This window comes from Felis catus, chromosome C1, assembly GCF_018350175.1.
Source record: "Felis catus isolate Fca126 chromosome C1, F.catus_Fca126_mat1.0, whole genome shotgun sequence".
NCBI lineage: Eukaryota > Metazoa > Chordata > Mammalia > Carnivora > Felidae > Felis > Felis catus.
The window spans coordinates 148,818,033-148,833,220 of NC_058375.1; the positions used below are offsets into that span (position 1 = coordinate 148,818,033).

The window sequence follows — 15,188 nt, forward strand, 5'->3', positions numbered from 1 at the left end:
GGTAACTGTTGGCCAGGCATGTTGTCAATACCCAGATACACTGACCAGGCCTGCCATGGCTGTACAAGAGTGCTACATACCTGGAGGAGAAAGACTGCATTTCTCATGCAAGAATAGATTCAGATAGGGGTACTGAACAACACCAATACACTATTTAACGACGCTGTTTGACACTAGCATTGTAAGTGTCTATGACTGAAGTCAAGACACTCTGATGACATTTGTTAACTTTTGAATATCTCATTTCCTCTAGCTACTGAATGGTATATACACCTTTTCTGGATATAGAGATACTGTGTCTCTCCATGTGTGGACCATATAATACTATTAAGACTGAAGCATATTTATCACATAGTAAGATTTCCAGAAATAATACAAACAATTGGAATGCCTTTCACAGTTGTTGCCAAAGCTTGCCAACATAGTGTTGAGTGGCTGGCTTGTCCGTGTTCCCTCTTCTCTACAGGCAGTACAGAATGCTGGAATGATATTCTAAAAGATGGGTGCACCAACACCACTCCATGGTGACCTCCGTACATTGTCCAGTCTGGCTGTCCTCTTCCGTTTATACTTTGAGCACTTCTCATACCTCATAAAGGTCCTTACACTGTGGTGAAGTTCCTTGGCATATTGGATTTGAAGAGCAGAAATGGAGAATATACTTGGTATGCCAGGACCCTGAGTTTTTTATACCTCAAAATTTCTCTCCTTTTTTGGCACCTTTCAACAGGTGGCTGGGAAGTTCCTGTTGTTCATATTACAGATGAATGGATGGATACAAATGTCAATATTCTCCTACTTTTCAGATGACATTTGCAAGTTACACCCAGAGGAATGGTAACTTTTATTCTGTCTTTGTTACAACAGTTTTAAATTTTTGTTGTGCACTCACTCTACAGGCAGGAGATTTTGCTGTAGTCCTTTTACCCATACAATATATTCTGTCTGGAGGACATCTTTGGTGGGAAAATGGCACCTCCTGGTTTTGTGTGGAACTTACTGTTCCAGAAAAAAAGGACAGTCCATATAGATCACCACTGAAGATAATGATGGACTTGGCATGGGCATAAACATAACTGACCACAGAAGGTGAGAGGGTGAATATAGCATGAATAATTCTCCTGTTGCCTTTCTTACAGATATTAACAAACTATGCTGAATAATCCTCTACAGCTATCCCACACAACAACACTTATTTCAAAGCTATCAGGATGTTGTATTTGTCATCCTCAACCTTCTTAATTATGGAGGACATTCTGTGCATTCCACTCCCAGACAGTGTCATAGGAATTACTCATTACTCCAGAGTCCTCCTTTGTTCGGGCTATCCATAATTCTGTCCTTACTAATTATGCTGTGTAAAACTCCCTTTATCTTCTTAGAGGCAGAAGGACACTCATATCCTGACATCTCAGCTCCCAGTGATCCATCAGGGCCACCTGGTAGCACTTTTCCCCACTTCAGACCTACAGTTGAGTGTGGCTAACAGCACACTGGCAGTGTGCTAACCCCAGGGAAACATAAATGCCACATAGATACAAAATGTAGCATTGAACCAGACTGGCTGGCACTCTCTGTGATCCAGGGGAACTTGTTTTCTTATGTGAAAAGCAAGGCCTTCCTGCTTCCTGTCTGGACATAACACTGTCTACATACTTTGGGAATAACTATGAGACCTTTTATAATGGCACTAACTGGCTGGTTAGCTCATTTGGTTAGAGTGTGGTGTTTTATGACTCAAAATCTAAAAGGCACTGGCAACTTTCCCAGCTGTGATCTCTAGGGTCAGCATCAAACCTACCTGCAAGATGGCAGGTATGTAGGGACACAAGCTTTCATTACTTTGCACAAGGGCTCCTTCCTTGAATAGGCACCCATGAAGCTGAGGGTATGACCCCAAATCATCTACACTGAGGGACACTACCACTGAGAAGGCTTGGGCTGTTATCACTGAACAAAAATAGCATTGATTCCTTGACCCGAGTAATATTATAAATGCATAGCTTTGGACCATTTGTTGAATATACTATAGGCAGATTGCTCAGAGTAATTGATGTTGTGCAATATTGTTTGTTTTGGAATTTCTCTGGCTTATCTGATTTCTCCTTCAGAAGGCACCATTTAAAATCCAACTGATAACTGTTCCACCTAGTGAAGGCATATACCTACTGAGTCACAAGGGTCAGAGGGTAGACTGAAGCGGAATAAACCCTCAGTTTTAGCTAAATGGCTACAGGGGCTCTCTTCCTTCTCTCTTCCCAGAGGCCCAACAGAAAGCCAGATTAGTCACTGAGCTGGTTTGCAGATGGACAGTAGGGCCTTTGGCTGATGTTGGCACTGTTCCCAAGGCCCTCAGTATGTGGAACCTGCCCTTTGTAGTCATACTCCCTATTGCTGTTCCCAGGTACAGAATTCCTATATATATAGGACCTATATAAATGTTTTATACACACACACACACACACACACACACACACACACACACACACACACACCTAATATGTTGTTCCTTAGAGAAACAAAGGGTTTTCTACCTCCTCTTGGACTAAGCTAAAAAAATAAAGTGTGAAAGAAGGCATCTCTCTCTTTGGGTGTTCTTGTTGCCTGTCTAGGCTGCAACTGGACGACACTCTTGTGGAACAAACATGGGGGCTTAGAAGTACCTGTGTGCTTTGTTATGTGCTCTACTCTTGAGTTACCATACTGATAAACTTTGTTATTAGCACCATGTGTTTCACTCATGGTGTGGGTTATCTTGCACAAACACCCTGAATTTAATTAATAATTTTCTTTGGAGGTAATCCCAGATCTGATTTCTTTTTTGTTATAATATTGAGGATAAAGATAATTTTAGGGATTTTTAAATAAACTTGGACATTTATTTTTTAAAGCTTGTGCATTTATACTTTTAAATAGATGAATGTTGTTAAATCTAACTTTATTAAGAATAGATGGTGTTTTTAGGTAACTTTTAAAAAGTGACAAATGAGAGGAATAGAATATTGCATATTGTTAATATTGTATTAACTTTTGTTTTAAAGTGGGCTCCATGCCCAGCATGGGGCTTGAACTCACAACCCTGAGATAAAAAGTCATGTACTCTACTGACTGAGCCAGCCAGGTGTCCCCTGTATTAACTTTTAATATCCAATATTTTATGGTCGTTTCTACTAGTTGGTACTTATTCATCTTTATCAGCCTTGCCTCCCAGATATAGTACTTGTCTATATTACATATTAATATGCTTTTGTTCTTTGTCCTCATATATGGTATATCTTTCCAATTAGGTTGTGAGCTCTTTCTGGAGACAGGTTAATTGATTCTTTTGTATCTCCATAGTACTTAGTACAAGGCACAATACAAGTGCAGATTAAACACTTGATTAAAATCATAAAGGTTTTTTTCTACTTTAATTAGCTGTAAGATAAAGAGAAGGAATCTACATCTGTTATTTATTTTATAAGTTTCATAGCACTTAGAATAATATAGCAGATGCACATTTATCAGCGAATTAATAAAACCTTTATGAGAAAACCTTTAAGTGAAAATTTATTCCTCCTTTTCCGCTGTACTATGCAATGACCACAAATAATAGTATAAAGTATGATTAATATTTATATATCACTTTGTAGCTCTTTTAAATTCATTATTTGACATGATAATAACCAAAGAATTTATACAGAGCCTATTACAATTCTCTTGTAGAAAGAAAAATCAGAGTCCAGAGAGGTTAAATTGTGGGACCTGAACAGAAACTGAGGTCCAGTAACTATAAATTCAATAAATGTTATTTAATTTGAGAGGCCTCAAATTAAAAAGTTTCCTGTAAGCTATTCTTATAAACCTGATAAAGACATTTAATTACTTACTTCCTTAAAGTATTTTTAATGTGCCTGTGATATATAAAGTACAATGTTTTACACTACGTAGAATCAAAAGTTGTACATATAAGGGCTATAAAACTTAAATAATATAAATAAACTGAATGTATATCAATTGCCAAGATAATGATACAATTATTTGGTTTTCTAGGAGTTCACAGATAAGCTGGAGAAGAATTTATAAAAAGGCTAGAACTTGAGCTGGATCAAGAAACGTGAAATTTAAAATGATTAAAGAAAAGGCAAATTAGCATTATATTGAACAGAACTCAGCAAAACAAAGTATGCAAAGTAGGAAGAATGCACATGTGTTAAGCAGTGGTGAGTAGATTGGTCTATGTAAATTCATATTGGGGAACAGTATGAATTTTGAAGTCAGATTTATAGAAGGCCATGAATGCTTGTATGCCAGGTTATATAAAGACTTATTACATCATCTTATAAGCAGTAGGAAGTCCTTCGAGGTTTTGAAGCAGAGACATGATATGATGACAGAATGTAATGGAAGGAAGAGATTGTATAGAGAGAAGTTGGGGGCAGCTGTAATAATCCACATATATATTAAGAAAGAACTGATTTCAGCAGTGTTGCAGAGATTGACTTTGGACATTTTGAAGGGAAAGCGGACATCCTAGATAACTTCAACTTTACAAGCTCAGGTGACTGAGATTAATGTGGACCTTAGTCAAATCGAACAATATGTAATTGGTCTGGGGTAGGGCTCAGGTTTTGTGATTTTTTAAGGTTCTCATTTGATTCTTGTAGCTAAGGTCAAGTCAGTCATGGGGCACTTTATTGCTCTTAAGCTTCACCAAGGCTGTGCACCTCAGTGACTCACAATTTTACAATATTTTTTTCTGTAATTTTATAATTTTAAATTAAATCTCTAAAGATATATGCACCTTTATGTTTATTGCAGCATTTTTTAAAGTTTTTTAAAAAAATTCCAGTTAGTTAACATACAGTGTAATATTAGTTTCACGTGTATAATTTAGTGATTCAACACTTACATACAACAGCTGGTGCTCATCACAAGTGCACACCTAAATCCCCATCACTAGTTAACCCAACCTCCCTAACCACCTCCCTCTGGTAACCATCAGTTTGTTCTCTATAGTTAAGAGTTTGTTTCTTAGTTCGCTTCTCTCCCCCCCCCACCCCCATGGTCGTTTGTTTTGTTTCTTAAATTCCACATAAGAGTGAATGGTATTTGTCTTTCTCTGACTTATTTTGCTCAGCATAATACTCTCTAGCTCCATCCATATCATTGCAAATGGCAAGATTTCATTCTTTCGTATGACTAATATTCCATTTTGTGTGTGTATGTATAAAGAAGTGATATATATATCAGTTGATGGGCACCTGGACTCTTTCCATAAATTAGTTATTGTAGATAATGCTGCTATAAACATCAGGGTACATGTATCCCTTCGAATTAGTATTTTTGTATTCTTTGGGTAAATATTTAGTAGTGCAGTTGTTGGATTGCACAGTGGTTTTATTTTTAACTTTCTGAGGAACCTCCATACTGTTTTTAACAGTGGCTGTACCAGTTTGCATTCCCAGCAACAGTGTAAGAGGGTTCCCCTTTGTCCACATCCTTGCCAATACTTGTTTCTTGTTAATTTTAGCCATTCTGACAGGTGTGAGGTGATAGCTCATTGTAGTTTTGATTTGCATTTCTCTAACGATGAGTGATGCTGAGCATCTTTTCATTATCTGCCATCTGTATGTCTTCTTTGGAAAAATGTCTATTTATGTCTTCTGCCTATTTTTAAATTGGATTATTTGTTTTTTGAGTGTTGAGCTTTATAAGTTCTTTATATATTTTGTATAATAATCCTTTATCAGATCTGTCATTTGCAAACATCTTCTCCATTCTGTAGGTTGCCTTTTAGTTTTGTTGATTGTTTCCTTCACCATGCAGCTTTTTATTTTGAAGAAGTCCCAATAGTTTACTTTTGCTTTTGTTTCCCTTGCCTCAGGAGACATATCTAGTAAGAAGTTGCCAAAGCTGATGTCAAAGCTGATGTCAAAGAGGTTACTGACTGTGTTCTCCTTTAGGATTTTAATGGTTTCCAGTCTCACATTTAGGTCTTTAATCCATTTTGAATTTATTTTCATGTATGGTCTAAGAAAGTGGTCCGGTTTCATTCTTTTACATGAAGCATTATTTTTAATAGCCTAGATATGGAAGCAATCCATGTGTCCTTCAATAGATGAATGGACAAGAAGATGTGGATGGACAAGAAGATGAGCTATGCATACATACGCATGTGCACATGCATGTGCACACGCACACACACACATACACACACACACACACACACACACACACACACACACACAGGAATATTACTCAGCCATAAAAAAGAATGAAATCTAGGGCGCCTGGTTGGCTCAGTCGAGTTAAGTGTCTGACTTTGGCTCAGGTCATGATCTCACGGTTCATGAGTTTGAGCCCCACATCAGGCTCTGTGCTGACAGCTCAAAGCCTGGAGCCTGCTTCAGATTCTGTGTGTCTCTCTCTTTCTCTCTCTGCTCCTCCCCTGCTTGTGCTCTGTCTCTCTCTCTCAAAAAAAACATTACAATTAAAATTAAAAAAGAATGAAAATTTGCCATTTGTAACAACATGGGTGGGCCTAGAAGGTACAATGCTAGGTGAAATAAGTCAGAGAAAGACAAATTCCATAGGGTTTCACTCATATGTGGAATTTAAGAATCAAAAAAAAAAAAAAAAAAAGAACAAAGGAAAAAACAGACAAACAAACAAACCTAGACTCTTAAATACAAAGAACAAACTGGTGGTTGCCAGAGTGGAGGTGGGTTGGGGGATGGATGAAATAAAGGGGATTAAGGGTACACTTATTTTAATGGGCACTGAGTAATTTATAGAATTGTTGAATCATTATATTGTACACCTGAAACTAAAAACACTATGTTAATTATACTTAAATAAAAAAATAGATTTCTACACTAAAACTTTTACTTAATTTCATACTTAACAAGATCCTCCTCTTGACTTTTCTGATTCAGTTTAAAATATCACAATTTTTCTTTTTTTTTTTAATTTTTAAATGTTTATTATTTATTTTTGAGAGAGAGAGTCAGAGTGAGAGTGGGGAAGTGGCAGAGAGAAAGAGGGACACACAGAATCCAAAGCAGCTCCAGGCTCCAAGCTGTCGGCACAGAGCTCAACGCGGGGCCCGAGCCCAAGAACTGCGAGATCATGACATGAATCGAAGTCGGACACTCAATGGACTGAGCCACCGAGGCACCCCAATATCACAATTTTTCTATTAAGGATTAATTCATCCAATTTTTCTCTGATTTCATTTTTCTTACATCACATTCAATCTTTCTTATAGCAATTCTACCTTCAAGATATCACACTCTGGGGGCACCCGGGTGGTTAAGCATTGGACTTCAGTTCAGGTCATGATTTCACGGTTTGTGAGTTCAAGCCCCACATTGGGCTCCCTGCTGTCAGCACAGAGCTGTCTTGGGATCCTCTGTCCTCCTCTCTTTCTGCCCCTCCCTATCACTCTCTCTCTCAAAAAGAAATAAACATTAAAAAAAAAGATATCATGGTCTTCCCATGTTTCTTGTTTGTACTTGAGCTTAGAGCCTCCCTACTTTTTTTCTAGGCTACTAGAGTGATCCCACGACTGATTTCTCTGCCCCCTTTCTCCTCAATCCAATGTGTACTTTGCTCCAGATTATTTATTTTAGCATAGTTCCCCTGCCTATATTACTCTCTGCCTTCAAGACCTCACAGTGTAGTGCCAGAAATGGCCATGTATGTCAAAAATTGTAAATTATTAAAGTAGGCTATATAACATTTTCCTGGTTTGAGTATTTTAAAGCACTTTGTGTTTATTCCTTTGACTACCTCCAACTTCATTCACTCTCTGGTTTGCAAAGTCCTAACTTTTCTTAGAGTTGCCTCTGGGGCCACCCCTGGAATGAAAAACAAGTGTATAGGATATAGGTCTAACTGTAAAGGCTAGGAGTTCCCCAAATACATCAACCAGAACAATTCTGGTTTTGTTAGATATTGGGGTTCTGCATAAGATTTGTAAAATTTTAAACAATTTATTTAAACAAAAACAAAAACAAAAATAAAATCTCAGTTAACTAATTTCTTCCACCCCTCCCCCTAACCTCTGGCAACCACCAATCTGTTCTTTGTATCTATAACCTTGGTTTTCTTTTCCTTTTATTATTTTTTTAGATTACACATATAAGACAGATCATATGGTATTTGTCTTTCTCTGATTTATTCCACTTAGCATAATGTCCTCAAGGTTTTATCTATCTTGTGGCAAATAGCAAGATTTTATTCTTTTTTATGGCTGGGTAATATTCTACATGAGGTGTGTGTGTGTGTGTGTGTGTGTGTGTGTGTGTGTGTGTATGTAGACCCTACCATCTTTATCCATTCATTCACTGATGGACACTTAGGTTGTTTCTATATCTTGGCTACTGTGAATAATGCTGCAGTGAAATGGGGGTGGATATATCTTTTTGAGTTAGTGTTTTCATTTTCTTTGGATAAATACCCAGAAGTGGAATTGCTACATCATATGGTAGTTCCATTTTTAATTTTTTGAAGACCCCTCATATTCTCTTCCATTGTGGCTGCACCAATTTACATCTCTACCAATAGTGCATAAGGTTCCCTTTTTTTCACATTGTCACCAACATCTGTTATTTCTTGTCTTCTTGATACTAGCCATTCTAACAGGTGTGAGGTGAGATCTCATTGCAGTTTTGATTTGCACTTCTCTGATGATTAGTGATGTTGAGCACTTTCCATATGCCTTTTGGCCATCTGTATGTTTTCTCTGGAAAAATGTCTCTTCAGATCTTCTGCCCATTTTTAAATCAGGTCATTTTTCTGCTTTGAGTCATATGAGTTCTTTACATATTTTGGTTATTGGTACCTTATCAGATATATGATTTATAAATATCTTCTCCCAGTCAGTAGATTACCTGTTCATTTTGCTGATGGTTTCCTTTGCAGTGCAATAACTTTTTAGACCAATGTAGTCCCACTTACTTATTACTATTTTTTCCATGCTTAAAATATTTTTATTTTAAAATATTTTATGTTGACAGTTAAAAAAGGAACCCATCACACTATTCTGTTGAATCAACAGGCTGACCCATCTACATCAATTTTTAAAAACAAGTACAATGCAATTGAAGCTTCCATGTACCCTCCCTGATACCATTAGCAACTCCTGCCCTGGAAAGGCAAGGGGTAACTTTCACATATAATTACAATACATGATTTTATACTCTTACTTCATGTAATTTGAAGCCATAGGAAATATATTACTGTGTAAAACACTGCTTACTATATGCCAACAATGCTTAAATGCCAGCCACAACTTTAAGTACTTTACACGCATTATTAACTGCCCTCCTGCAAAAGATTTTTATTTTAAAAAGTTGTTGCTAAAACAACTACTTTATAAAATTTTGGGTCTGGACATCGCTGTGATTAATCAAACCCCTCTTTCCACTGGACTGTTAAAGTATTACAATGCATGGATTTTGGTTTATCTATCTTTCAGCCTCCTGCAGTGCCTATAAATGCCTGGCATTAAATGGGTATTCAAAAAAAATTGTGTTAAAAGAAGTTTTGGCCTGCATGCATCACCATGGAACCATAGCTATATCCTGAAACTTGTAAGCAATGGCATAATACTCTCAGTGCCATCAGAATTCAAACATTTGGAAACACTCAAACATATAGTTCTGAAAAGTTCACTTCAAGACCATTTATCCAGCACATAAATGCACTGGGTACTGAGTTAGTTAATATAACACAAGTGGAGACAGCAAGAAAATAGCCTAAAGGTAAAAATAAATAAATAAATAAATAAATAAATAAATAAATAAATAATAAAAATCAAGGATTGTGTAGTTTAACACAAAACTCAAGAAAGAAAAAGGTTTAATGGAGAAGGAAGTGATCATAAATTTCAGACATGAACAAGATTTCAAGATGAATGAGATTATGATAAGGGTCTTACTTTAAGGGAGTTATTTCCAGGGATACTGGCAGGATGGACACTTTTTGCAAAGGTTAAAGAATAAACCACATATTAAAAAAATTGACAATGGGAAGGGAGAAAAAATAGAGAAGCAGCTATAAAGGAAAATACAGGGAAAGATCTTTGTCCACTAAGTAAGAAAAGAACAGTTTATGTGTGATGTCAGAAAGAGTGACAGAAGAGAAATCATGAACACAGAGGAAATATTTATCAGTGAAAGAGGCATGAGTTCAAAAGGAAGGGGAATCAAGGTTTTACACTGTTTATCCATAAAGCAAATTTGATTGTGGAAGCACAAACTATAGTGAAGAAGTAACACGGTTTTTCAAAGTATGGTTTTTGATATTATTTTGTAACAGATTAATAGTTCCTACCTTCACCACTCTCCATGCCTTCTACAAAAATCCCCCCACATTGGGGAAGAATCCAGTACCGGCGTCTGTAACGATCCTGGCCAAACATCATCGAACGCAAAGAGTGAGAAGCGTCAAAGAGCTTCCTTCTGTACTGACTCTGTTGCTGTTAAAAAATGATGCATATAATTAAGCTATGGGTGTCAAGTGCTTTAAAAATTAATATAAAAGTGACTTTACACTTATTATGCCTTTACTAAGCAGATAAATTTCACTACTGGGGACAGACAGCAAAAGAGCTAAATATTCTATGCCTGACTTCAATTTCAGTAACACTTAATATAGTTAGTAATTATTTTGAAAGTAATTGGAATAGTCTTGTTACCATGGATTAAAAAGATGTTTTATTTTACCAGTTATCTTATAGTAAAGCAAATCTTAAGCTTGGTAGTAAACAATGTGATCAACTATTTTACTGGCCAGAACAAACTGGCTCAGTTCTATTGAGTATATAGTGTATAACAAATAACTCTCACAACATATGTAATTGACCGTATCTGTATTTGCTTATTTTTATACTCGTACTGTAAACCTAAGCAACAAATTGCTAAATTTTGGGATAAATTTGGGATGAATCTAACATTGATATAATATACAGGTATCTCATAACATTAATCTCATAATACTAATACTTTTAAAAATACATCTTTTTTACAGAAGTCCATTTGAAACTTCACTAATACTACTGAAATTCAATTTTCAATTGAATTTTTAAAATCATAAGTATGTAAATATGTAATTTATAAATCCAGTGCAAATATAATCCACAAATATAGTAATGTAGAATAAAACGTAAGATGCTGAAACTATTACCATGACATTTGATTGAATTTTAAAAACAATTACTTTCAAGAAATAAAACAATGCATTTATGCTATTTTGTATTTAGATGAAGAGCTGAAGAATATAGGCCCTGGTTAAGTTTAGGCTTTTAACCTTGTTATTAAACTTTTAAGGTTTAATTGTGAGAATGTTTCTAGAGCTCCTCATTTTACTTATTTATAAAAAACTTATTTTTATGTTAGCAGCCAGAAAAACTAATCCCATACAAGGTGGATCTTTAAAACACTGCAAAAAAGATGTTAACTGTAATCTGAAAAGTGCTTACTTTACTCAGTTTTTCAATCTGTTTTTCTAGCTCTTCAACACTTGCTGCTTGGTCACCTTCATCCTATACATAACAAAATACATATCATTTACCTGTTTTTAAGATTTATTTAATCAATCAGTCAGCAAATATATAATGAAAGTCTTCTATATGTATATGGAAATGAGTAAGATTCAGTTGTTGTTCTTTATAAATTAATAATCTGGTAGGGAGACAAATAAAACATTAACACTAAAAAATGAAAACCACCAAATAGTAGGGAGCTATAAGGCTCTCAAGACAGGTAGAGATTAAGAGTCATGGAGTTCAGGGGAGGGAGAGATTTATTCTAGTGGGAATCTATACTAAGAATCTATACTTAGAATCTATACTAAGAAGTTGTGTTTTTTTTAATATGAAATTTATTGTCAAAGTGGTTTCCATACAACATTCAGTGCTCATCCCAATAGGTGCCCTCCTTAATGCCCATCACCCACCCTCCCCTCCCTCCCAACCCCCATCAACCCTCAGTTTATTCTCAGTTTTTAAGAGTTTCTTATGCTTTGGCTCTCTCCCTCTCTAACTTTTTTGTTTGTTTCCTTCCCCTCCCCCATGGTCTTCTGTTAAGTTTCTCAGGGTCCACATAAGAGTGAAAACATATGGTATCTGTCTTTCTCTGTATGACTTATTTCACTTAGCATAACACTCTCCAGTTCCATCCACGTTGCTACAAAAGGAATACAGGAGTGCTGATGCATAGGGGCACTTGTACCCCAATGTTTACAGCAGCACTTTCAACAATAGCCAGATTATGGAAAGAGCCTAAATGTTCATCAATTGATGAATGGATAAAGAAATTGTGGTTTATATACACAATGGAATACTACTTGGCAATGAGAAAGAATGAAGAAGTTGTGTTTTAATCAGCTACTGAAGAATACTTAGGAATTGACTGATCAGAGAAAAAAGGGCAGGGCATTCCAGAAAAAGTCTGGCATATCATGACCTCAAAGGTCCATCAAGAGATAAGGTGGGAGATGAGGAAAGGATGAGTTTAGGGCTAACCTATCAGAGCTGTAAATGCTTGTCAATGGACAATGATATCCCTCAAGGGCCATTAAATATCAGAACTATGTTTTATAAAGATTAATCTGATAACAGTTACGAGATGGCCTAGAGCAGGGAAAGGACTAGAACTGTTAAATCTCATTAGTAGATTCCTGCAATGATTCAAGAGGGAAGGAGAATGTGGGCCTTGCTAGGGTCAAGGAAATAGAAAAGGAGAAAAGCAAATGGATATAAGAGACATTACATAATTAACACTGCTAAGTCCTGACAAGTCATGGATAGGAGGCAGAGAAGGGTGAGGGAGATGAAGGAAGGAGTAAACTATGATGTTTGCTTTACATCTAGGGACTGCAAAAATCTTAGTACCATTAATCAAGTCATTTTTAGAGCAAAGAAGGCATGTTACATTTTGAACACATTGAGCTTTTAGAAGAAAAATAATCTCTACTATAATTTCATAAATGGGAAGTATATATGTGACTATGAATTTCTTTCATTCTAGAAAATAAATATAGGAAAACTTGCCCCAAATTATATGTTTGAGAGGAAAAGCATGAAATAATAGAAGGTATATGTGCTTCTTTGAATCTCAGCTGCACTACTTCATGTAGGCCAAGTACTTAACTCTTCAAAGACTATCCTGTAATCTGTAAATTGATGATAACATTATCCGTGATATGGGATTTTTGTGAGAACTAAACAAGAAACAGATCTGAAACAACTGGCATAGTTCCTGGCATCTAATAAATAAATACAGTTACTTTCCTTCTTTCTGAAAATTGTACTTTAATGAGAAGATGCAGATACATCTTAGGACAAAAAAAAAACCACTTTGATATTCACTTTCTATAAGCATTTTTACAAAGGTACACCGTCACCAACCACTCATGAACAGATATTTCTAGACCAGTATGGTTATCTCCCCAATACAAGGAAGTGAAAGGAAAATCACGTTAGTTTTACCATTACCCATCATTTATCCACCCCTTATCCAAATCAAGTGAACCAAATTATAGAAGCATTTAGGCATATTAATTGTGCTAATAGTAACAGGATTTCTATTTGGGATTAAAAGAAACCTAAAATCCTTAAATCTTGACTCTCAGAGACATATTTACATATCTATATAATTCTAAATCAATCTTTTGACCAGAGGATAAATGTTTGATAATGTGCTTATGTAAAAATACAATTCAATCAATAGGTATTTGAAATAAGACATCGAAGTAGCTATCTGTCAGCCAAATTAACTAACTGCTATTTCTAAGACTCTTCCTATGATGAAAAGGGAGTAAACTGTCTACTGAAGTTTTACTTAAAGGAGCTTTTGGCTAATAGTCCTTATAATTTTAATAGACACGAAGGAACTTGAAAGACCAGAGAGAAAGTCAATGACAAAATTAAGAACACAGAATCTATCCCTGCCATGGTTCTCCATGGTTTTTTATCCAAAGAGAGGGCCATTATTTGTCCCTATATATTGAAGGTTAATTGTCCACATAACCTTACATCCTAAAATGTGAGGTTAAAGTTCACAAAGGTTTCAACACAAATCTAAGTATTAGGGATATTCCATGTGTTGAAGGAATCAAGAGTGAGAAAAGGGAATCATAGCTGAGACAAAAGGCAGGATTTTCTATGACTTAGTCAAGGGCAGGATTTTCTAACTGAAAGAGGTCATGTGGGCCTCTGCAATTAATCCTCTAAGGAGTATAACTACTGACATGAACTATACTTTAAATAAGAGGCCACATACGTTTTTGGAGGAATAATGTGCCTATCAGTCAGATTCACTTAAATAGTTAAACTTTTATTAAATAGGAAATTGATAAGTGGCTGCCAGTTCTTCAATATAAAGAATAGCTCTCAAATCATTTAAAGGAAATGCTAATTTGGCTTCTTAGGTCCTAAAATATTTATTATTTTTAAAAGCTTTTAAACTGTTTTCTCACATGAATAACAAGATATACATTTTCCAGGGTTTTGATCAATGAAAACTTACTATCTAATTAACTCTATAATTCAACACTCATAAAAAAATAAAGTACTACTTTAAATAATACATCTGGTCTAAAAAACATTAATGATGATTTTTAAATAATTAATAATGATTTTTAAATCCTCCTTTAAAGACAAAAGAAATGGATAGTTTGTTAATTTTCCATGTGAGAAAAGAAAGCTAGACAAAACAAATAATTTCTGTAAATAAACTCTAATTTAGTGGGATAACTACCCAGTAGAATACACTGAAATCCCACTAGAGAATTTTAAAATTTATGAGAGTTAACATTGTAAAGCAATTTATACTATTAAGTGCTGAAGAGTGATACTAATTCTATGAAAAGGTGATTAATATTGGTCAGAAAGGTTTAATTCCTGCTATGGAGACAGCTCCACCTGGCAAATGAAGCAGATTGGTCATAAATGGTATCTTTTGTTTGAGTAATTACAATTCTGATATCCAAATTATATACCCTTCACATTATTTGTCACAGCATGAAACATACGATCAAGTGGTTTCAAAACTACAACATTATGAAATAATTGATTTATGCAAGGAATCTCAATGCAGTCTCTTTTCCGGATTGGTACTCAAAGAAGTAAAGCTTGTTCTAGTGATTTTTATCATTTTGGTTTAAATATAAGATGGAGAAGAATTTATGAAAACATTTTG

The 15,188-nt window shown here is 35.4% G+C and overlaps 1 protein-coding gene across 26 annotated transcripts in view; it reads right to left on the reverse strand.

Annotated features, from left to right (window-relative positions):
• BAZ2B (bromodomain adjacent to zinc finger domain 2B) overlaps positions 1-15,188 on the reverse strand; it is a 500,560-nt gene that overhangs the window by 93,059 nt on the left and 392,313 nt on the right. For all 26 annotated transcript variants that reach the window (XM_023259353.2, XM_023259354.2, XM_023259351.2 and 23 more), the window contains 2 exons: positions 11,468-11,530; positions 10,321-10,465 (listed from right to left, as the gene is read on the reverse strand). In XM_023259353.2, coding sequence (XP_023115121.1) covers positions 10,321-10,465; positions 11,468-11,530 — 208 coding nt within the window. The remainder of the gene's footprint in view (positions 1-10,320; positions 10,466-11,467; positions 11,531-15,188) is intronic.